At 44.7% G+C, this 22,746-nt stretch overlaps 2 protein-coding genes across 3 annotated transcripts in view; both read right to left on the bottom strand.

The window, feature by feature from the left end:
• The window catches only part of LOC135907508 (calcium-activated chloride channel regulator 1-like), a 177,139-nt gene extending 170,123 nt beyond the window's left edge, over positions 1 to 7,016 (bottom strand). Inside the window, exon 1 of the mRNA XM_070520903.1 lies at positions 6,935 to 7,016. The gene's annotated coding sequence lies outside the window, so the exon portion shown is untranslated. The remainder of the gene's footprint in view (positions 1 to 6,934) is intronic.
• Positions 7,017 to 18,575: 11,559 nt separating this feature from the next.
• The window catches only part of LOC135907490 (calcium-activated chloride channel regulator 1-like), a 435,567-nt gene continuing 431,396 nt past the window's right edge, over positions 18,576 to 22,746 (bottom strand). For both annotated transcript variants that reach the window (XM_065439176.2, XM_070541068.1), the window contains one exon: positions 18,576 to 19,227. In XM_065439176.2, coding sequence (XP_065295248.2) covers positions 18,632 to 19,227 — 596 coding nt within the window. In that variant the 3' untranslated portion in view covers positions 18,576 to 18,631. The remainder of the gene's footprint in view (positions 19,228 to 22,746) is intronic.

Genomic DNA, 22,746 nt, shown 5'->3' with positions numbered 1-22,746 from the left:
CCGAGACATCCCCCCACCTGGGAGCCACACTAAGCCTACCTGCCCTAACTTCCAACGCTGCAGTGGCAAATAAAGTTGTTTCTCTCTCTCTCAGGGTTGCCGTACGAAAAACAAAAGCCGGGCGAAAATAAGGATTTCTTGTCGTGCGGCGCATTCGAGCCACCGACGTCCGGGATGCGGGACGACAACGCTGACCAACTCAGCCCCTCTCAATTCATCACACGAGCCCTTTAAAGCAGGGTTTTATGTGGATGAAGTAGACTCAGCGCAAGGCGCTAGCAAATCACAGGCGTCCCTTCTCTCTAGAGAAGGTCGCGTGTTCGCTCGCCTTGCAACCGCCGTTTCCCGCCACTTCAAGCACGGTAGTCAGATGGGAAGACCGCGTCTGGTTCGTTCACCCGACGAGCAGGCTGCGTTTGAGAAACGGCAGCGGGAGCGGGCCGCGCGTCGCGCGTTCGGCAGAAGTGCTGGCTGCATTTCATGAACGCTGCCGGGAACACGCTCGAGAAAGGGAGGGGCTATTTTTTAACTGCTAGAGTGGCGCAAACGTAAATATACGTTTCCATACATCTACAAGTTAGCGACCGCGCCTTCTGTTTCCCCTAAAGGCTGCAAGGAAATCTTACAAGCGCATTATAGAAACATTCGTAAGCGTATGTGTTACATATTTTCCGGTTATTCGATGATCAAACCTAAATAATAAGGAAAGAGCACTACTTAGTAGTTTGTAAATTTCTACATAGGCTGACAACGATGGTGCGAGCATCCGCGTCTGCATCTGCCGCGCGCAATCACGTTGAAACTTCTCTCCATGCAGCTGAGGCTAGACGATGACGTTGCGTAAGGAAGATACGCGGGGCCACAGTCGGTTCAGACCAACCTGAAGCAGCCAAAATGTGCTTCATCGCACGAAGGAGACGGGATATAGCGATAGCCGCACTGTGTAAAAGTTGAGGGGACACGCCACACTTTGAACACAGGGTAATGTTTAACCACTCGCACCTGTGCTAATACAGTTTGTTGACACAAGATTTTTAAGAGAAAGCTTTCATTGACAGATATCCTCTGTGTCTAGGCGTATGACGAAAACCGTTTCAGGGGCCCTTTATCTACGGCAGATTTTAACAGCTCTTCATAAACAATTCAACATGTACATTGTTTTTCCGCTGTGCGAAATTCTGTCTCTTGAATTTCCCTACGTTACGTTAAGGATAAAATTGTCATAGTGTTTAAACGCGTAAACATTTCTATGCTTACCCACCTAGAAAGCTGTCCGTCCCGTAAGACGATCGATTCCCATATACAGACCACAGCAGCGTGCGACTTCACCTTCGCGCTGCATGTCGCTTGAACGCTAACTAAGTGGCGAGGACACAGCGATCACGAAGGTCGCAGCACACGCAGCCCTGCCCCTTTCGCATATTACTATCAAGACTTGAGCGCGTGCGTCTCTCTTCATTGCGAAGCCAAGAAAACAGCGCGCGGAGCCATCAGCATACATCACCCCGTCCGCTTCGCAGATCGCTTTCAACATACAGTCTGTGCATCAGTGCCATGCGCAGTCGCCATCACAGTTAATTATGGTTCAACGCGGGTGCGCAAGGCACTAAAGATCGATAACGGCTTATGATATTTGGAATGTAATCAGCACACCTGTCGCTGCCATCTGCAGTACTATGCATGCGTTATCAATGCACCTTGCGCCGCCATCCAGTTCGCGATGGCGCAGCGCTGTCGTTTGTACTGGATGAATCAAGTTTCTTTACACTGATAATGAGACAGGGTTACGTAGAGATAAGCAATTCCCACAATGCTTACGCATGCTTGCACAACTGCCAGAGGAGTTATCGCATGAATTTTTATTGCGATGGCAATAATATGGACATTTCCAAGCGCATTTCCGTCGTCGGCGTTGGTTGGGTGTCGCCATCGCCGTGAGGTTGCACCCTGTATGTGCGAGTGATGGCGTGCAAGTTGAGCCGACGATCGCAGCTCAATCTCGCCCGCGCGAAAGGGACGAAAGCAAGGAGGAAGCGTGGCGTCTTCCGTCGTGCGTAAGACACCCAAGGTTACGAGGCGCCCGGGGAAAGGTAGGGGTGTGAGGCGACGCTCTATTCCGGCACCAACGACGCATGTGGCGGCTGCGCACGGTCGCGCGGAGGTATGCTGAGAGCAATCTGCGCTGGGGGCCCAGTCTAGACGCGCCAGAGGCTCGTAGCTTTGTGCGTGCTCTGTGTTCTCGGAGCTCACTTTGCGTTGAAACGATAGAAAGCACGAATGTCACTTCGCTCGCGGCTGCTGCTGCCGCGTTTCACCACACGAGTGTTCTGACAGCGAGTTTCCGCGATTATCGAGTGACCTTTGTACATGTTTGCTTGTAAGCGTGTGACATCATGCTTGTTAATTTATTTATTGTGCCTAAGGTTTCAAGTTTATGGTGCTGATAAAGCAGCTATCTTTACTTCGTGTTCTAGTTCATTAATTTGCTATCGTAATCGATGCATCGCCTTGCGGAAGAAACTGCAAAATTTGTTTAAAATGCATAAGCATTTGTGTGCCTACCCCACGAGGAAACCTCTCCATCCTTCTGTCTTTCGAGTAAGGCGAATCGCTATAAAGAAATCAATGCGTAAAAGATAAATAAAAGAAAATGTTCGTTGTGGTGAGTTTCGAACCTACTACCTAACGCTCAGCAGCTGACTGTCCTACCCACTGAGTTAAAGGATTTTCCGCCTTATTTCCAGCTCGGCTACAAGCCTGCATAGGGGCTTGTGATCACAGATCCCACTTCTCTTTATGTGTGTTCAAGTATCCAACATAGACATAACATTCATCGCAATCAGTCATCCTGTACACATCACGTACTTCCACAACCATCCCCATAAAATACGCATGCGCAGTTCGGCCTTCACATTGATTCACTTCACTTTGAGCTTCACTTTGATAACGACCAGTTAGAGGGGAGGCGGCAAGATGGTCGTCGGTTTCTTAAATCAAGCTCTCTGCCTACACACTTCGACTTCAGGCTTAGGTGCTATAGGGCCAGAGGCCCTTTTTAGTTTAAAGTTTAAAGTCACGCGTCTAGCGTCTGACGCTCTGTGTTTTGGTCTTGTACAGCGGCACCCAGGCGGCGGAAGAAGCCAGCATCTCGTCTTCCCTTGGCTGGTGTTAAAATTCAAGGGAATGGAACCACATCACCACTTCACTCAACAGGAGAACCAGATGCTCAGATCTTTTCTACGGACAGCAGCGAAAAAGAGTAGTCCTCCCAAGAAAATGTTCACGAGCACTGCAGCTTCGGAACAAATATCTCCTTTAAAGAACCTCACAGACTGCGTTATGTTGGACACAGAACAGCTGTGAGTGGCTCCAAATGGGAATAGTGCGTATCTGTCGAATGGACATTTCACAAAAATGAAAGTAGGAATCGCAGTGCAGTTTTTCCGACAAGCCCCATCAACCATGAGATATTTTGGCAAGTCGGGAAAGCTACCATTGGAAGCAGAAACTACTACTTGGTTTTTCGAGCTCATATTTAAATGGTACACTCTGATGACATATCGACAGCCAGTTGTCGGTGTGAATTTTACAAATAAGAGTAAATACGAAGAAACCATTGAAATACTTTGACTCACAGTAAGTATAATGGAAGCTTTGGGAATTGGGGTCAAGAAAATGTGGAAGCCATGTCACGCAGTCGTAATAATGGCAACAACACTGGTGCTGAAAGTGCACTTTGTCCTACTGCTTAAATGTGGTTACAAGTTTTTTTTTTTTTTTTTTACAGAAAGGTTGGCACAAGCTTATTTACAGTAGTAAGAACGGTTTCGCCAGTGCCAAGTGCATACGACATGAAAAATGCTGTAAAAATAGTGTCAGTCAGCCAGCTTCTGAAAGTTTCACATAATTGAAACTATGAAGTTGTCAATAGCAGTTACACTTCTTTGCTGAGGAAATCAAGAAGGTACAAAGCCAAATAGCAGAGCCAGTAGCGAGTCATGGCATTGGCGAACTAGAACCTTTGAATGAAGCCGAAAGCGACATCGTGGCCCAATTGGCAGGCTTTTTAGTTCGTCATTTTATGAAGACACCAAAGGCTTGCCGTTCTTGTTTGGAAATCCTCACAACTAATGATATTTCCGAGGAGCATGCTCTTGTTAGCATGAGAGAATACGTGAAAGATACCAACAACCTTGTATACGTAAGCCATGTTGTCTAAAAATTCGTGTCTTCAAGTTAAGCTGTGTTCAAAAAGTTTTCCGAAGAAAAAAACACGCCGTCTAACACAGCCAATCAACTCGATATGAAGCCTGCCCAGGCAGCACGTCAGGTTGGGCCAACGTTGGAAACATATTGGCACTTCTTGGCCCAATGACGGCCTAAGATTAACAGCGTGGTTCCAATATTGGCAGTGCCATTCTGGTTCCTGGCCCAATGTTGGCCGAAGGTTAACAGCGTGGCGCCCATATTGGCTGTGCCATTCTGATAGAGATCCAACGTTGGCCCACATTACACAGTCAGTAAACAATATTGGCTGTGCCATTCTGATAGAGATCGAATGTTGGCCCACTTTACACAGTCGGTAAACAATATTGGCTGTGCCATTCTGATGGAGGTCCAATGTTGGCCCACTTTACACAGTAAGTAAACAATATCGGCTGTGCCATTCTGATAGAGATCCAATGTTAGTCCACTTTACACAGTCAGTAAACAATATTGGCACTGCCGTTCAACAAGGCGGGAATTATTGGACCGACTTTGGTATGGATTTGCCAATATGGGTTACTAGTTGGCTTTCTTTGGAGGACATTGGCCCGTAATAAGCTAATTTTCGCCTTGTCGGCTTTTAGTGCTCTACGACTTGCTGAGATTGAACAGCGTGTTTTGAAAACTAACGCACTGATCACAGGCACACTGCGCAGGAACCAAAAATATATTCTCCCATGTCAACTCCATGAATGGTACACCGCCTTTATTGCACTTCTCCTTTACCGAAATGTGTCCCCTAAAGAGAAAAGCCAGTGCACCACGGAGCAAGCAGGGGAAGTCGCATAAATTTAGCCGCAGCTTTATTGATCGTGAATAAGAACTTGAGCTTTCCATAAGAAGTAACGGTATTGCGAATTTGCCTGCGCATTGTATTTTTTGCATGTACGCTCCGCGGCTTTAGTGGGTCAGGATTCTGAGGAGAATCGAGAATTACAGTGCCTCAGAGCTGATGGAACCGTTTTATATTGCATCGAGATGGAGCGCATATGCATTAGTGAAACTATTGTTTGTTTGTTTAGCATGCACGGCATGTTGCGGCGACATCATGCTCCTATTCTAATATATTTGTTTGTTCGTGCATGTGTAGTAAGCTCCTTGTATGAATGCCCCTGACAGAAAAAAAAATTAATTGCACGTTTTGGCATTTGCGTGTCAACAACCTCTTGTCTTTGCCTTTAGTAGGCATGGCGCATTCCGGATTTGTTTTTTCGGCCTAGCTTTCCGTCCTTCAGCCCCCCCTTGCCTCTCCCCCACGCACCCAGGTGAGCCTGGTCAATGCTATGAGTCAAGCGTTCAGACAGCCATAAGCTGCTGTGTCGAATTGGGTGCTCTCGGAAGCATGGGGGAAAGCGGCGGGGTAACTATTGTCCTCCTTGTCGCCCTCCATCGCTGCCACCCCAAAACCCGTTCGGGCTAGGTCCAGCGGGGGAAAGTAGCGTTTACGCCATATTCTTCGTTCACCCTTTCCTTTCACTCTTTCCTTCTATGCGTCGCTAGCACGCCGACTGGGTGCAACACCACCTGAGTGCTTGCCATCCGTACTTGCCAGCGCACTCCTCTCGTGAAAAATGCTCGCTTGCTGTCGTCATTCCTACTGAGAAGCCTACATCTTGAAATACGCAGCAATGTGGCCACGAATTTTTGTGAGTGTTAGAATTAATATAGGCGAAACAACAATTAGAAAAAAAGTCGGCGCTCGTGGGCACCGTCTTCGATGTGGGATGAACTCGGATACAAAGAAGCATGGATCATACAATGGTGAGTGCATTTGTTTTGCGCATGTTATAAGTTTTATCAGAAGCAATATCACCCAAGCTATATCACCCAAGCAATATCACGCGGTATATATATTCCTGAAACAGGCCTGGCTAGTGTAGAATGCCTGTAATTAAATAGCTTTTTTTATTTGCAGCCTTTGAATAGTGCCTGGAGTAGAACCACGTGTAAATCTCTGTGAATTTCACCCAAATTCCAGGACTATGATTTTATCAAGCCACGCGTGCGGCCTGATCCTGCTAGTGATACCGAGGAACCACGCTTCTTCTCACTGGTATAGGTCAAGCGTCATTTCCAGCTGACAGTATTTCTTTCTTTTCGAATAAATGCTTCTTTTACTAGTGTTTCTTGACGGAACTTCTCGGTTTCCACATTAAAAATTTCGCACGAAGGCCGCATTGTGTCTACACAGTCTGAAACTAGGCTTTTTGTTCTGCAGCAGGTTATGCTGCAATTTTTAATTTTAAAGTGCTACGCTGACTAGGTGTGAGCTGTAAACAAAGCGGACGGATCCTGCGCATTTTATGTCTGTTCTAATTATTACGTTACATCTTGTACAAGGTATGCCATATATGTCGAAATATTAAGAAGTGTTAATTGACAAATCTCTTGCAAGAAAGTTTCTTGATTCACCCCTTCGAACTCTCTGCTCAGACTTATAATATTGTTGCAGTATGGCGATTTTTCAAATGAAAACTCTCCATCATACATTTGTCATACCAACATCTCTGACATTGTTTCTTTTCATTTTACAGTGCAAACATTTCCTCCAAGTAATGGTGAAGTCGCTATCGGATATGGTGGCAATATCAACGAAACCACCGCCTTATCGTGGTCCTCGGGGGCCTGATAAGCCCGCTGTCATCCAAGCACTGACAAACCTGCCTACCGACGTCAGCTCCCTGCCCTGAAGCCCCTGGCCAGCCCACCGTCCTCGGCACCTTGCCCAATTCCTATCCTGAGGGCAGTGCCTGTAAATAAACTGTTTGAAGATAACCGAGCGTCACCCATATAGATCCACGGAAAATGCCTGTTTGTGAAAATTTATTCGCAAATAAACTGTCATAAACGTCAATTTCGGTATTCTTTTATTATTATTTGCAGTCATATATGACTTCTGCTTCTTGACATCTTTTTGTCGAGCTTTCCTAGCTACTATTGAGGAAGAGAGTAAGGGGACAATTGCTACAAAAAATGCCGCTAGCAAAATGTTTGCGGTAAGAATATGTGCGTGCTCTAAAGCCAGCATATCTAGAATATTCGTCATGCAAAGGGCATTGGCTCAAAGCTGGCATTATTATTGGCAACGATATGGCTCAACACTGGTCCCACGCTGGCAGCACGATGGCTGCTGCATTGGCATAACATTGGCCCAATCTTGGCTTTAACGCTGGTCCTACGATGGCTGCTGCATTGGCATAACATTGGCCTAATCTTGGCTTTAACGCTGGTCCTACGCTGGCAGCACAATGGCTGCTGCATTGGCATAACATTGGTCCAATCTTGGCTTTAACGCTGGGCCAGCATTGGATTGGGTTGCACTTTGCCAATATGCCAACATTGGTCCAACATTGGTACCAATTTCTGCCAGCATTGGGACATGGTTGGACCAATGCTGGTGTGCTGCCTGGGTGCTTGAGCACAATGTTTCATCATCATCGGTTGTAAGCGCTGAACGTGCAAATATCATGAAAAAGCTCCCGGTTAATTTTTTTTTGACGCTGCGGTTCCGCGTTTCTTTGCACTGGTTGAGCCAACCAAATATCAATGAGGAGAAATAGCAATGAAATAGCAATGAAATAGCAATTTGCCTTAACGCCATACGCGTTAAGGCAAATTTTTAAAGAGAGCACATTCTAGGACGGCTTCGATGAAAAAATTTGGTGATGATGCAAGAAAAGCCATCTCTATGGACCACATGTAAAGTCGACTTGTAGCATTGTGGACATCAGGAAAACTCCGACTTTGCGAAATTTAACGAAGAACGCAGAGCTTCTCCCATGCGTCTCGGTGGTAGCGCCACGCGCGTCTTCTTGGGGCGTCCCTTCGCCGGCCGAAAGGCGACTTATCTATGGGGGCTCATCAACCTTGTGTCTCGCAACATTGAGAAATAAGCCGTCAATGCGCTGGTAAGGATAAGAAGTGGCAAGACATTTTGGCGTTATCATGGTTGATAATGATTCGACGCCGATTGATAAAGTGTTAAAGCGCGTATAAGGCCATATATTGAGCAGAGGATTTCTGACAAGGTCAATAAGGACCGATAACCATTGATAAAGGTCAGAGCTAGTCCGAGAGTGTTAGATAAAATCATATCAGGATTGATAAGTGTATATAGGGGTCTGATCAACGTAGATAAGTATAATATTTACACCAAGCTGCGTGGAGATGGCCACGTGGCAAAACGCTCCCGCATACCTATACAACTCCAGTGGAGATAATTCAATTTTTTTTAGTCATGCCACTGGCAAGAAGGGTTCACGCTATGTTAAATAAAAAGTGTGTGAAGTGATGCTCGTAATCTACTGAGGCATCTTCAGGAAACATGCTTCATAACCACGGTCTGCCTTCACTTTGACCGCTAATTCTGCAGTATGTTTTCTTTTTCAACCAATACAGCGATGGCAAGTTGAAATCCTTCCCCTCAACCGTATTTACGCACCTATACATTTCGCGCACGCTACAAAGAGAGCATGCATGCTGCTATAGTCGCTCAGTTTGCAACCGTTATACTAACGACCCTAATTGGAATCGTAGCAAAATCAGCAGCCATAGAATCGGTGCACCTATTACTGCTATCCAACATTCTCAAAACTCTTGTACAGTGTAGATACAATAGAAATTAAAAAATACGTCGCATTTAATTATTTTTCTCTCTTAATATAAACTTCATTTCTTTACAGATCGCATTTAATAATTTTTCTCTCTTAATATAAATTTCATTTCTTTACAGACTGTTAAAATTTGCCAGTAGTGGCCGCACGGAAGAAGTACCAGTTACTGGGTAAAATAAAAGAGTTCAGTCTTTCATCACTGATATTTTCTAATAATATTATAATTATGACTGCTATTATAATTGTATATTTTTTATGGTAGAGTTCCGTCAACCCAGAAAGCTGGGTTTTCCCATGGACCAAGATTGATGGTGCAAAGTGGCTCACCGATTTCGGGACAGGCAAGGAACTCGAAGATCCTTAAGAAGGTGGCGTCGCCTTTTGCAGTGTGCGCAATTCTGCCTCCGCTCAATTGACGACCCTCGCTGACGTTCGACCGGAGGAGGTAGCGGCAGCCTTGGCAAGCCTACAGCTGTGGCCTGCTCAGGTTCTGCGTAAGAATGGCATTTCAATTACTGGGAAGCATAGACACGGGTATGCAGTTCAGGACACCACGCGAACAACATAAACATATAAATATAAATAGCACAAAGCTCGAACGCCAGTTGAAAATTGAAGGAACGCAAGACATCCAGAGCAGTGACGACCGCGTGAAAAAATGAAGAAAACACATCACAGGCTAACCTGGCTACCTCAGAAAGGCCCAGCTGAAGAATATGGTTCCTGATGGGAAGCACGAACAAGGAACGAAAAGTGCGAAAATTCAGTAGTACTCAGCCCAAACGAGGAGCGCTGAAGTAAAAAGAACGCTGGCAGATTGAAGAGCCTTTGTCCTTGGGCAATCACGGAACGTTCGATGCGACCGGGCGCTTGGTCATCGTGCAGCAATAAATGCTCATAATTCTGTTAAAAAAATGGCACATACCCACTACAGGCACTAAGCCAATATTCAAATCGCGTTACATGATGAAAAATAAATAGAAAAGTAAAAAATGTATAAAATCAAAGAGATGCGTGGTCAGCCTGAAGATAAAGAAGAAATAAAAAACGCATATAAAAAGTGTGAAGCTGATTCAGCGTCCAGAAGAATTCGATGAAAGACAACACCTTCCTGCCCGAGTTGAAAAATACAATAGCGTTTATTATTATTATTATTATTATTATTATTATTATTATTATTATTATTATTATTATTATTATTATTGTTGCTGTTGTTGTTGTTGTTGTTGTTGTTGTTGTTGTCATTGCATATGGCTGCTCATTGGCATAATTCGCGCGGATCGTTGCAGCAAAAATTATGGCGGTAAATCTCAGCATTGGAGGCCCAGCGCAACGTCACGCATTGTCAAAATGACGTTTACGAAACAGCACTTCCTGTGACACTTCTCACGAGATATTCCTTCAGTCCATCAGCAAGCTGGTATGGCGCATATCTTGGATCGCCACCACATATTCGCGCAATTGCAGATGCATTGCACTGGCTTTTGCACGCTACCGCTCACATTCTTTTAGAGCGCAGCTCTTTGGCGTCCGTTCCTGGGTTTCGCGTCGTCGTCGTCGTCGGCGTTGGCGTTGTCGGCGTTGTCGTCGGCCTCGTAACCAGCTCGCCGACGAATCTGCTGCTCCGCCGCCGCGCATGCGCGCTGTCGGCTCTCCGGGCGAGGGAGGATGATGGAAGGGAGGAGGAGAGACTGTGGAGGAGGGCTGGCCACACAAATGGCTCTTTGGCGTCCGTTCCTGGGTTTCGCGTCGTCGTCGGCGTTATCGTCGGCCTCCTAACCAGCTCCGCCCCCCTTTCATCCCCCCAGCGCTAGCAGCGACCGACTGATACCGCTTTCGTGAGTCCGCTACCGCACTCACGAAAGACGTCGTGCACTTCCTGCAACTCGCATTAACCGTCCATCGATCCACACCGATGTTAGTAGTGGGGGACTTTAATGTTGACATAAAGACAAACAGCAATTTCCTAACACTTATGCGGGAGAACATCCCGTTCCTCTCGCTCGTAACGCGTCCCACGGCTGTGACAACCTCGCGAGGCACTTGTATAGATCTCGTCTTTGAGAATCAAGCATTGGTGTACCAAGTCGAACATATATCAGTCTATTTCTCCGACCACAAAGCTTCCTTCATGACGGTCAAGAACTGTTAGTGGAGTCATTGTTAAAGGAATACGTGTGAAAAATAAAAAAAAATTCTGTGATAGCGCATACATGTGTTGCTCGATTTCTTTGCCTCAATCTATCGAAAATGTGAAACAGCTTATTTGCTGCGCTCAAATTTCGCATTAGGAAGTAACGTAATCGTCGGTAATTTTTTGAAGCGCTAACATCACAATATATCTGCCAAGGGCCAAAAATGTATCAGTCCATAATATTTGCAGCTACATGTCACGTTTGGCCATCTTGATGAAAACACAAAATGACATTTTGTAAAACTTCTGTTTCCCGGCACAAATTTCAAGGCACCTGAGCTCTAGCCAATCAGAGCGTAAACAAGGCGGATAATGGCGGCCATGCAGCCGCCATGCGTGTCGAGAATAGCACCCTATGACCAGTGTGTCGGTTTTAGTCGGTAAAGCGGGGGCCTTAATAACCTAGTGAAGCACCTGCGATGAACAGCCGCATCGCGGCGCTGCGTTTCTATTACCCTAAGAGAAAAAGTGTTCATGACTGACTTTATTGAGAATAGCACTGCAGCGCTCCTAGGCGACTTCTCACCGTATGAACTCCCTCATGCGTGCGACTGCCTTCAGTATATCCTCTTCTAAGCTTTCGCCTCACTGTCGCCACTCGCGGGAAAAAGTGCAAAATTTAATAATTTGCTCGATCTCCGTTTTTCATAAGGAATTTGGAGCATTCAAAACGAAAAACAAATACCTAATCAAATAAAAATGTTTGCTATCTTATTTTTTGTGTGTGAACGTATTCGTTTGAGCGAAAATGTAGGTGCAAGAACGTGCCCCATGCACCTTGTTCGTATTCGATGAAGGATAGAAAGATGGTGCCCGAAAGAGGCACGCCCTTGACGCGCCCGGGAAAGGCGTGGCAAGCGGCTCCCGGCAAGTGTGCAGACAGCCAGCGGGACAGCCACGGTATTGCTAAGTTGTGATAATCCGATGATAACAATACGCAGCGCTGGCGCGTTTCTTTGTGCAGCCTTCAGCGCTTGAAACGTGGAAGCAGCGTGCCGCGCAGGTTGCGCTCATATTGTCATACGCGGCTTTTTGTCTACATATTTTTTGCCTATAGCTTTTGCGCGTACCGCGCTATCTCCGTTCACTGACTGCCATCGAGCGAACTCGAGTAAAACTGTTTGGTGTATGCTTTATGTACTTCAGCAATAAGTTCTTGTTGCAATTGCTATCAAGGCAAATATGGCTATCGTATTAAACGCTACTTTATCTCATAGAATAATAGTGTTTCTAATATTGAATTAATATTAAATTTAAATTTTTTTAGCTATTTATTGGTGTGGTATGAACAACTTTATTGGGTCCTGAAGGTCTACCTTAGGTTGACGCGGGCAGCTCCCATATTGGGACTGTCAGGCCGTGCCCTTCAGCCACATCGCGGGCCTTCTGGACTGCCCGTAATTGGTCAGAGAGTGATTGACTGTGTAGCATTTGCCGCCACCATTCTTGTTCCTTGTCACAGTCTGTGAGAGACCGTGGTGCACTGCCAAAGTATGTGGTCAAGAGTAATGGTGCCATTGCACTTATTACAGTTGGTTTGGGTTTCCCTCTCCGAATAGATCCTGTAAATAAAATCTGGACTTGGGCATGTTGTTGTTTGTAGCAAACGTAGTGTGACCGCTTGTGCTCTGTAAAGCTTACCATGTGGCAATTAGTATTCCCTTCTGCCTAAATAAAAGTGTTTCGTGATTTCGTTATATGTTAATAATCGATCCCTGCGTTCCCCGGGTAAAGTGTAAGTTGCTCGGTCTTGAAGAGTACGGCTAGGAAGTACTCGTGCCGCTTTATTTGCCACCTAATTGAGGTTTCTCCGAGCTCCGTCCACCACCCCCAGATGTGCAGGAAACCAGCACATTTCAATCCTCTCACTGTTGACCTTCTCTAGTAATCTTGTTGCTATCCGTGTCACATATCCGTTAGTAAAGTTACGTATAGCTGGTCTAGAGTCGCTGTAAATATGTGTCCACCAATTAGCCCGGTTGGCTAAGGCGATTGCTACTTGTTCTGCTACTGTTGGGTCCTTGGTATAGATGGTGATGGCATCCCGTACGTTACCTCGAGTGTCTACAACAACGGAAGTATACGCATCCTTATTTTTAACCCAGGCAGCGTCAACGAACACCGCCTGCTGCTTATGTTGATCTGTCCCTTGCAGTAGTGCCTTCGCCCTTGCCTTCCGTCTCTCGAGGTTGTGTGTCGTGTGCATGTTCCTAGGAACGGGGTCGTCTTTATTATTTTTTGTAGTCCCGCTTGCAATTTCGTTAATAATTCTTCTTCGTTGGTGTGGTTCTTAATTTCTACGCCAATTTCTTCAATTACCACCCTCCCAGGTTGTGTTCCCATTAGTCTCTTCTGGTGGACTACTTGTTGAGCTTCAGCTATCTCGTCTAGTGTGTTATGCAGCCCCAGGTGCGATAATCTATCATTGGCCGTGCTGATGAGAAGTCCTAGTGCAGTTCTTATAACTCGTCTGATTAAAGCGTTTAGCTTGTTCTTATCAGCCTGTGTTCATTGTAGCATGCTTGCCACGTACGAGAAGTGGCAAAAGACGAATGCGTGTACCACTCTTATGGCACTGTCTTCTCCTGGCCCCTTAGGCCTGTTGTTATTTCTACGCAGAAGCCTATTGACTCCTTCTGACTTGTTAGATACATGTTGTATCATCCTGCAATTAGATCCATTCGCTTGCAGGAGAAGTCCTGGCACTCTAATAGTCTCCACCTGCCTGATTGGTTCTCCATTCTTGGCGTATATGTCAATGCGGGGATCTTCCTCTGGGACATATCCGTTCCTGTATTTTGGTCTCTGTTAGTCCCATATTATCTTCGGTACTCCAGATTGTTACATCATCTGCATATATTGCAAAGTGAATACCCTCAATCTGCGCGAGACCTCGAGCCACTTTTGAGATTGCCAAATTAAGTAACGTAGAAGATAGGACAGACCCTTGTGGAGCCCCACGATTCCCAAGTTCCAGGGTTGTCGATTGGAGTTCGCCTAACCTGAGACAAGGAGAACGGCTGCCGAGAAAGGCTTTGACTGTGTTGTGCAATCGGTTACCCAATCCCATCTCCGAGAGGATATCCAATATAGCCCTGTGCTTGATGCGATCAAAGGCCTTTTCTACATCTAGGATGAGTGTTCTCCAATTTCCCTATTCAACAATGCTATGCATTGCCTGAGTCTCCTGTTCAGCCGTTGCGTTTTCCATCTTTTTAACATAGATTGTTTGGCTTCAATCAAGTGCGCCAGCCTACTGTCCAGGATTTCGATATCCTCATCTGTCGCAATCTTCTTCGTTGCCGCCTTTACATCTTCCCTGAGCTGAGTGGTCCAAGTTTGCAGTGTTTTCTTTTGTCCTGTCTCTCTCTCAGCTCTGCTTTTCCTTGCTTTCCGAAAGAAAAATTATTTTATTTTTGATTATTTTATTTTATTTTATTTTTGATGTAGGCGTCGCCGCCGCTGGGAGGCGGCTATCAGAAGTTCAGAGCTGGCAGACCAGCTCTGGGCCGTCCGGCAAGCCGAAGATGCCGCTCGAGTCCAAGAACTTCGAGCCGTCACCTGAGGCCACCACATCAAGAACTGCCGGACTATTCTTTACTAAAGTTTCTTCTTCTTCTTTTTGATCATATCACCACCCGATTCCTCCGTAGTGGGTATGTGCCATCAGTTGAGGCTTCATCGTCATCATCAACCCATGCGTTGAGGCCATAACAATCACGATGACACGGTAGGTTTTTTTTTTTTGCAGTTCAAAGTACATATTTACGGAACGCTAGTACGATCAGGTAAAACTTACCGCGGCATACGTTACGTGGAGCGCCCACTTGTCCGAAATGTTTCGACGCCACACACAGTTACTTAGCGCATGCCGTCAGGTACGACTTACCGCCACATACGCTACGCCGAGCGCCCACTTGTCCAAAATATTTTGACGCCGCACACAGTGGCTTATTGCATGCCATTAGGTATGACTTACCGCCGCTTACGTAACGCGGAGCGCCCTCTGGTGCGAAATATTTCGATGCCACCCGCAGTGACTGAGTGCATTCCAGACAGAATGAGAAGAGTGTGTATATTTGCACATGTGCGTCCATAAGCCCTAAAGCATGCTTAAATCCGTAAGCACTTTAATGCTGCCGCGCGTGGCGGCTTAGCTCTGATCCGCCATTCTCCGTGGAATATGATTTTTGCATAGCCGCTATGCGTGAAGCAAACCAACATGTAGTTGTGTCTTATTGGAGTAAAGCGTATATCAAGGGGGAAACACCAAGCATGCTACGATTCTTCGGTTATCATAAAAGAAAACGGTAATTTTTTATGGTTTCAGCGCATGGGGGGGGCATTGTGTAATGCGGCAAAGCATTCAGTGTATTGCACCGAAGAGAGAGTTTTCGCGCATACGCAGTGTAAGCCAGGGGTTACTATAACAACTGTAAACCTCATTCGGCCACACTTCTAGCCTTTATTATTATCTCAGGTGCTCAGCAGAGGCTTCCGCGCTAAAGCATACAGTGTGTTGCAGTGAAGCGAAGAGAGAATTTGTTATAAAAACGAGAAACCCCACTGGTCCACGGTTTTAGTTGTTATTGTTATCTCAGGTGTGCGCCTGAGGCCTTCAACTGCCGGCATTATTTTTCTTTTGGCTTGTGATGCAATGTCACCGCAGTACATAAAAGTGACTCGGTGACAATACTTCTGGTCGTCTCAGGCAAAAGGCCGGGCTTCGGGGGCAGTCCTTGCAGCCCAGGCTACCTTGCTGGTTCTTCGCGAGGTTGGTGTTATCTTTTGCGCGTTTAGGCTTGGGTCATGGCTTTGTGGGGGCGTCCGGTACATGAACGCAAAGCACATCCACTTTCATTTCCATTTATTTAAAATGTATTTATTTCAATTAGTCATAACAAGTAATTTCTTCTGAGTTTCTGTTCGTGTCCCTGTTTGTTGGCGTCTTATAATATGAATAATGAAAATCGGGCTCCTCGATAACTTCCTTTCTCTTTCTTCTTGTTCATATATATATACATATATAAACACACACACACACACACATATATATATATATATATATATATATATATATATATATATATATATATATGGTAGAGAAATGTAAGCTTTTGTTGCTTCTTAGTCTACCTATACATTCCAGGTATCAGCTAAGCTTCATTGTTTTCACGCCAGAACAATGTTGAATGTATCTGTACTTTCTTTCACGCACATGATTAGAAAGAGAATTCTCCAAAATGATGCTAGATTGAAGTAGTTACTGTAATATCTGTAGAGGATTGCAAGGAGGGCACTGGATGGGAAAAGCAGCGACAGACCACGAGGCCACTACCTTTTCATTGGTGCTGGGAGGGGTTACGTACTCGTCAAGGAGCACTCGAGTCACGTGTCAGCCTCGGAAGTTGGCCATGTGGCTGCCGAAGGTGAAAAAGCTGTGGCTTGTCCATATGCCTCATACAGGCTAATATGTCACGTGTTGCGAAATTAAACTGCAGAGTAGTTATATAGGGACGCAATATGGAGGCCTTCCGAATGATTTCGACTGGTCGTTATTTTTTGTGCGTCGAACGTCTTTTGTACGGTAGCTACCATGGTGACCTTCGAAGTTCCGGCTATCTCACCAGTTCATGGCTACTCAAGCCGCACTAACCATCCCAGAGCAGTTTACCCTCCCCCGGCACAAACTACGACTCATCTTCACGCCTTTTTTTATGCGAAGCGCACTGGACTGGACCCATCTATTTAGAACTGCCGTGGACCACTCCAATCCACTGAAATCGCTGTTTCACTGGAATTAAAACGCATCCCTCATGCCCCAACGAAGGCGTTCCAGGTTCAATAAAAGAAGTGAAACAAAATCTGGAAAATCTGGACTACGCTACAACAACTAATGTAGTAATTGCAAAATTTAACCATGCAGAATACAACAAATATATATATATATATATATATATATATATATATATATATATATATATATATATATATATATATATATATATATATATATAATAATAAATGGAGCGTTGTCCAGATTTTCCAGATTTTGTTTCTATTCCTTTATTACTACTACCGCACAACGAGTATATCTAACATGAAATCTTATCATTGCCTCCCATCGCTTGCATCTCCCAGAAAAGTGTCTCGTATTGCCCTCCTCTACTAGTTCTACCATCATCATACTCTACGAGATCACCTTATCCCCCATCCACTTTATGTAGCCCGTCGCATTGATCATCATTACAAATAAGGCATTTTGTCATGCAACACTAAAAGTTCCTCACAATCCTTCCTGGCGCGAACCTCACGTGACTGGAACTATCTTCCCGCTGAAGTTGTAAGCCTTAATACTTATGAACAGTTCCATGAAGCCTTAGCTAATATCTTATATAGAAGTACAATTTAATCACTCATGTAGCCAACTTTAATGGTATTTTTAATTCTTCTGTATTTGCCACTCCCTCTGTATACATCTCTTCCTGTCTCCCTCTATTTACCACTCTATAATGGCTTTGGCCCTGAGAGGTATTATAAAATGAAAAATGAAATGTAGGGTGACTGTGTGCTTCATGGCTGATATCGGAGCCGATATTTTTTCTTTAACGAACAATAATCAAGATAAGATGACGAGGCACGCCGTAGTGAGAAACGCCATATTATTTTGACTACATTGCGCTTATTACCGCGTGCCCATTGTATGGTATACTAAGTATTTTTTGGGTCTTGCCTGCTAAAACCACTTTCTGGTTATGAGGCACGCCTTAGCGGGGGACTCCAGAAATTTGGAACACCTGGGATTCCTTAACGTGCACCTGAATCTAAGTACATGGGTGTTTGCGCATTTCACCTCCATCGAATTGTAGCCGCCATGGCCCGGATTAGATCGCGCGACCTCGTGCTCAGCAGACTAACACCAAAGTCACTAAGCAACCACTGCGGGTTGTGTAGTGTAGGGACATTTTTGCATTTTGCCCCCATTGAAATTCAGCCCCCATGGACGGCATTGAAACCAGCACCTTGGGGCTTAGCAGCACAACGCCAAAGCCATTACGACAACACGGCGCCTTGCTAGATTTCGGCCAAGCAATATAAATCTTTACCATCAATATATACCGCAAGTTTTTAATTTCCTGATGTGATCAGAGTTGCAAATCAGGCATTGCGTTAGTCCCACATGTAGGGCGCTGTTACATAGGGTCAAACACGATCGATAAGTTTTCTTGGGTAGGAAACTACACGCGAGCACCGCACGCTGTTATCGACTAATGCCTTGAAGATAATCACGTGACCTTGAGCGAAGGCGTTATGGAAAACGCAACTGGCATACCCTTCTTTGTATCCTAAAACTTAGCAGCAGTACTCTCTTTTTACCACTCAAATAGATTGGATAATTCGTCAAAATGAATAATCAAACAGGTCCTGCTGATGAAGACGGCAATTTGCAGGAGAGAGGCACACATGCATCTGCTAGCGAGTGGTTCTAGCAATGTCTCGCATTGTGAGGAATACCTAGTGTTTTATTTTAGCCAAGGACTACATGCCTGTGTTAGCTTTACATAGTTGTGGTTACAGTTTTCATGATAGTAGTTTCATCTTCAGCAGTGCTTCTGGACTTGACGGTGAGGAGCAGCGAAACCATAATGATTATCATGAGAAGTCCTCCAAGTATCGCCAGCAGGATCCACACGAAGATGGATTGTTCCTCATTGTTACTTGGATCCTCTCCATCTGTTGCGGTTGTTGGCCCCGGTTCAGCAGCTGGCTCCACCTTGGCGCGCGTTATTGTGGTTCTTGCTGGTTCACTCACCGTGTGTGCTCTTGCTAACGTGGTGGCGGCAGCTGGTGTTGTGGGGAATTTGGTGGTGAAATTTAAAATGTTGAACTTTGCACTAACTGTACTGGACAGCTCCGACTTTAGTCCATCTTGGTTAATAACACGTGCTGCGATGTATGCCGTAAGCTTGAAGTCCCTGTCACTGAGGCTTGTCGTCGCCCAGTTGCGGGGCAGAGCAATGGTTACGTCCTGCTTTAAACGTGCCGGAAGAGGGTCAAGGGTTCCTTTCACGACGTTGTTCATAACCGCATGGCGGTCGAAGTGCCTTTCTAGCTGGTCCTCATTTGTGCCAGCTCTGATCTCCACCGCTGTCGCTGTAATGAAAGGTACAGAGGAGAGCTGTGACCATCCATATTCAGCTGTATCCACCAGCCATATATATCCACTAGCCATATCTAGTTAAATATTCAGCCCGCATAAGCAAAAGTGATTGTGTACGAGGGCGCTAAGGCAAGTAGTACAAATACGTGTACAAGGAATTTTTTAAAAATTAAAAAAAAGTAATGTAATATTGAAAACGCACGCACATATTAGGTCTCTACGGTAGATTAAACGGAGATACAATGACAAACACAACTACGGAATTGGGTCCGCACAAAGAAAATCCAATGCTAACACATGCAAAATGGTACATAGTGCAAAACCGTCTGTAAGGTATGCTCCGTCATTGCATACATGCTTACAAAAACCTGAGGAAAAGTTTAAGAAACACGGGTATTACGTATCACCCGCGACCTTAGAAATGTTTTTCTTTGTTTAAGGGACCCTGTAATCTCCCTGTCATTCAAATTAATAAAGTTCGCCCGCATGTAAAAAGCACGAGCCCCCTTGCCATAGTTGGGGTACACACGAGTTACAACATATTTTTCTGTCTGACGTAAGCAGCAGGATTTCACGTTGGGGTTTTAAACGCTAACATGGACGCTAACATGGCACCTGCTGGCTGGCCCAGTCGTTGAAGGTTTAATTACGGAATACGATGCTACACAATTCATTCATAGCTGTAACCAACATATACTACATTATATGATACTGTTTCTCCGCTCCATCCCTTTTCAGTCCCTTTACAACTTTTTTGTTTGAAACTAGTTGGCTAATGTTGGGGTTGCGCGAAGTCCAACCGGAGCATATAAAAAAGCTACCATTACGTCTGTGAAATAAATTTTTATACAGACCGTTTCTTCGTGGAAACCTCGAAAACAAATTTGTTGACTTAATCAACGTGAATATATATATGTATATATATATATATATATATATATATATATATATATATATATATATATATATATATATATATATATATAGAAAGAGTGGTGCACACAGCGTATTCACGTACATAAGCAAGGGATGTCCTAGCTACTATGCAGCAAGTTTTCGGCAATGTGATGGAGCCTTTTTTTAGATTAACGCCTTACCATTTCAATAGGAGCCACCTGAAGAAGCGTCATGGATCTTTTTTATACTGCCTTTACTAAATATTTATTTTGCATTGATCGTTTACTAGGCATTGAATTATTTCATTTACGTCTGGTGCTCAACTTTACCAATTATATCGGCATCAAATTCACCAATTTCAGTTGTTTTCTATGCGCTGCTCTTATCTTTCTTGCCAGTGAAATCTCAAAAAAATATTTAAGAATTAATCGCGCAAGTTAGCTCCCGTGGATGGATAGATGGATGCTATAAGAGTCCCCTTTGATACGTAGTGGTGGGTTGCTCCACCAAGCTCTTGTTCTAATTTGGCCTAATGTCTTACCCATCATCCTGAAAAAAAAATATAAACACGCAGAAAGGAATACCGGCGTCAAGGCTTCTGAAGCACACGGGGTACTTTGTTTTTCTACGCCTCCGTTATTTGTGGTCTGCATACTTTTCGGCGACCGAACCTCCAATTGCCTCTTACTAATCTTTATTGCGGGCTACTTCCTTTCATTCTGCTATCCCTGAGCACAAAGGCTTCAAGGAGGCCACAGGAGCCTAGATCGCTAGAGCTAGCTTTACCGCAGCAAGCAGATGCTTCTTCCTTGGTGTACCTCGTTTTATAACTGCGCATTCTAAGACATACTGATCTCACTTCGAAAAGTAATGAGCTTCCCTATGAGCTATCATGAAATGTTTCGTAATTTCGTTTTCTCCTCTTAAGTAGTTACTCATGGCATGTTTCTTTCCATTTACGCCACCCATAAGAATATCCCAGCCTCTCTGGCTTTTCGCGTGACGTTTTTCGTTGCCATGTTACTCACCATAAATATCACATACTTGCTCTTAAGGTTCCTAGTTCTTTTCCTCCCCCGTGAATCAATGTTCTTCCTCTACAGATACCTGAACACTCTCCCAGCCCATTTAGTTTCCTGCATATTCCTCAGTACTTCCTCGAAGTCTATTTGACTCTGAGCTTCCCTCAGGTCAAAACTTGTGCAGCCCATATCACCCCACGCAACTTCATTTGTAGTGTACCCCTGAGCATCCAATGCGAGGCGTCCCATTTACCTTTGGTTGCCATAGAGTTCTGATTGTAACCCTGATTTCAAGCAAACAACCGAATTTCCAAATGGAAGTCCTACAACCGTTACACTTTTCCGCATACCCTGGAGTACCTCGTGCCTACTGTCTCGTCAAGGAGCTCTCTGTTTCATTGTAGGCACATTTTCCTTCCCATTTCCTAGTATTCATTTTCATGTGTTTCCATATATTTATTCCTTTCGTTTATCCATATACCAAAGTAATTGTGTTCTGTACTTGAGGTACAGAAGCAGTTTTTAGTGCTAAATTTAGATTCTCAATTGTCACACTCATATCCACAGATATACCCTAGATGTTGCAGATCACATTGCTTAACCTGGAAGCTTCAGTGCTATGATTTTGACCACCTGTTTGTATGACATATTAGACCCAATATTGATGTCCTTCGAGCGGCTCTTCATTTTCTATCATGTAGGTGATAAACAGCAACGAGGATAAAAGGCAATCCTGTCTGAGTCTCTTGGTAATTTCAACCTTCTCCTCTGTCATCATCTCTTGCCACTAAACGCAAGCGATTTTTTTCGTAAATCTCCCTGAAAAGCTGTATACAGTCGCTGTCAAAGCCTTCCCCTTCCAGGATATCCCGCAATATGTTGCCGTCTACGTTGTCATATGCGCTTCTGTAATGTCTTAGGAGCCACAGACAACGGAAACTTTTGTTCTCTAGATATTTCAATACAGCGAGTCAGAACAAATAAGTTATCATCCAGACAGCTACTGATTCTGAAACCATTCTGAATTCTCATAAAATGTCACTATTTTCTGCACAAGCTTGGAGTTTTAATTTAATCACCTGCAGTGCTAACCTGTATATTCTGAATTTAATTTTCAGCGGCCTATATGAGTGAAGTTTATATTTCCCCCTTGCCTTTAAAAAGCAAATTTATTTAGCGCCAACTGCCTTGTATTCGCCTGTCTTCTAAGATATTTTCTGCTCCTTTAAAGACGGCTTCCTTACTTTGGGCCCTGGTTCATTAACCAGCATAACGGGCACTTCGTCTAACTCTGTAGCTGTGCGCTTAGGAAATTTGTCTTCAGCTTTCCTCTAGTTGACCTTTGTGAGCACTAGCTCCTTGTCAGGCTGGTTCTCGTCCCTGCTCCTTTTTTTGTCTCTGACACCACCTCACAATTGTTTTGAAGTAATTCGGCTGTTTTTTTAACGTAATTTATTGCCGCGTCCCCTTCAAGTTTCTTACCATCTTCGTCTAGGATCCGTTGTATTCTTCCAGACTTCCTGCCCATGCCCAGCGACACCAGTGCTCTCGAAGAAGCTCAGAGGGAAATTAATCACGTTTCTTCTAGTGTAT

The sequence above is a fragment of the Dermacentor albipictus genome, chromosome 6 (genome assembly GCF_038994185.2).
Source record: "Dermacentor albipictus isolate Rhodes 1998 colony chromosome 6, USDA_Dalb.pri_finalv2, whole genome shotgun sequence".
In the NCBI taxonomy this organism is placed as follows: Eukaryota; Metazoa; Arthropoda; class Arachnida; order Ixodida; family Ixodidae; genus Dermacentor; species Dermacentor albipictus.
The sequence above is the reverse complement of the archived record's forward strand: the minus strand, read 5'-3'. Positions and strand labels throughout refer to the sequence as shown.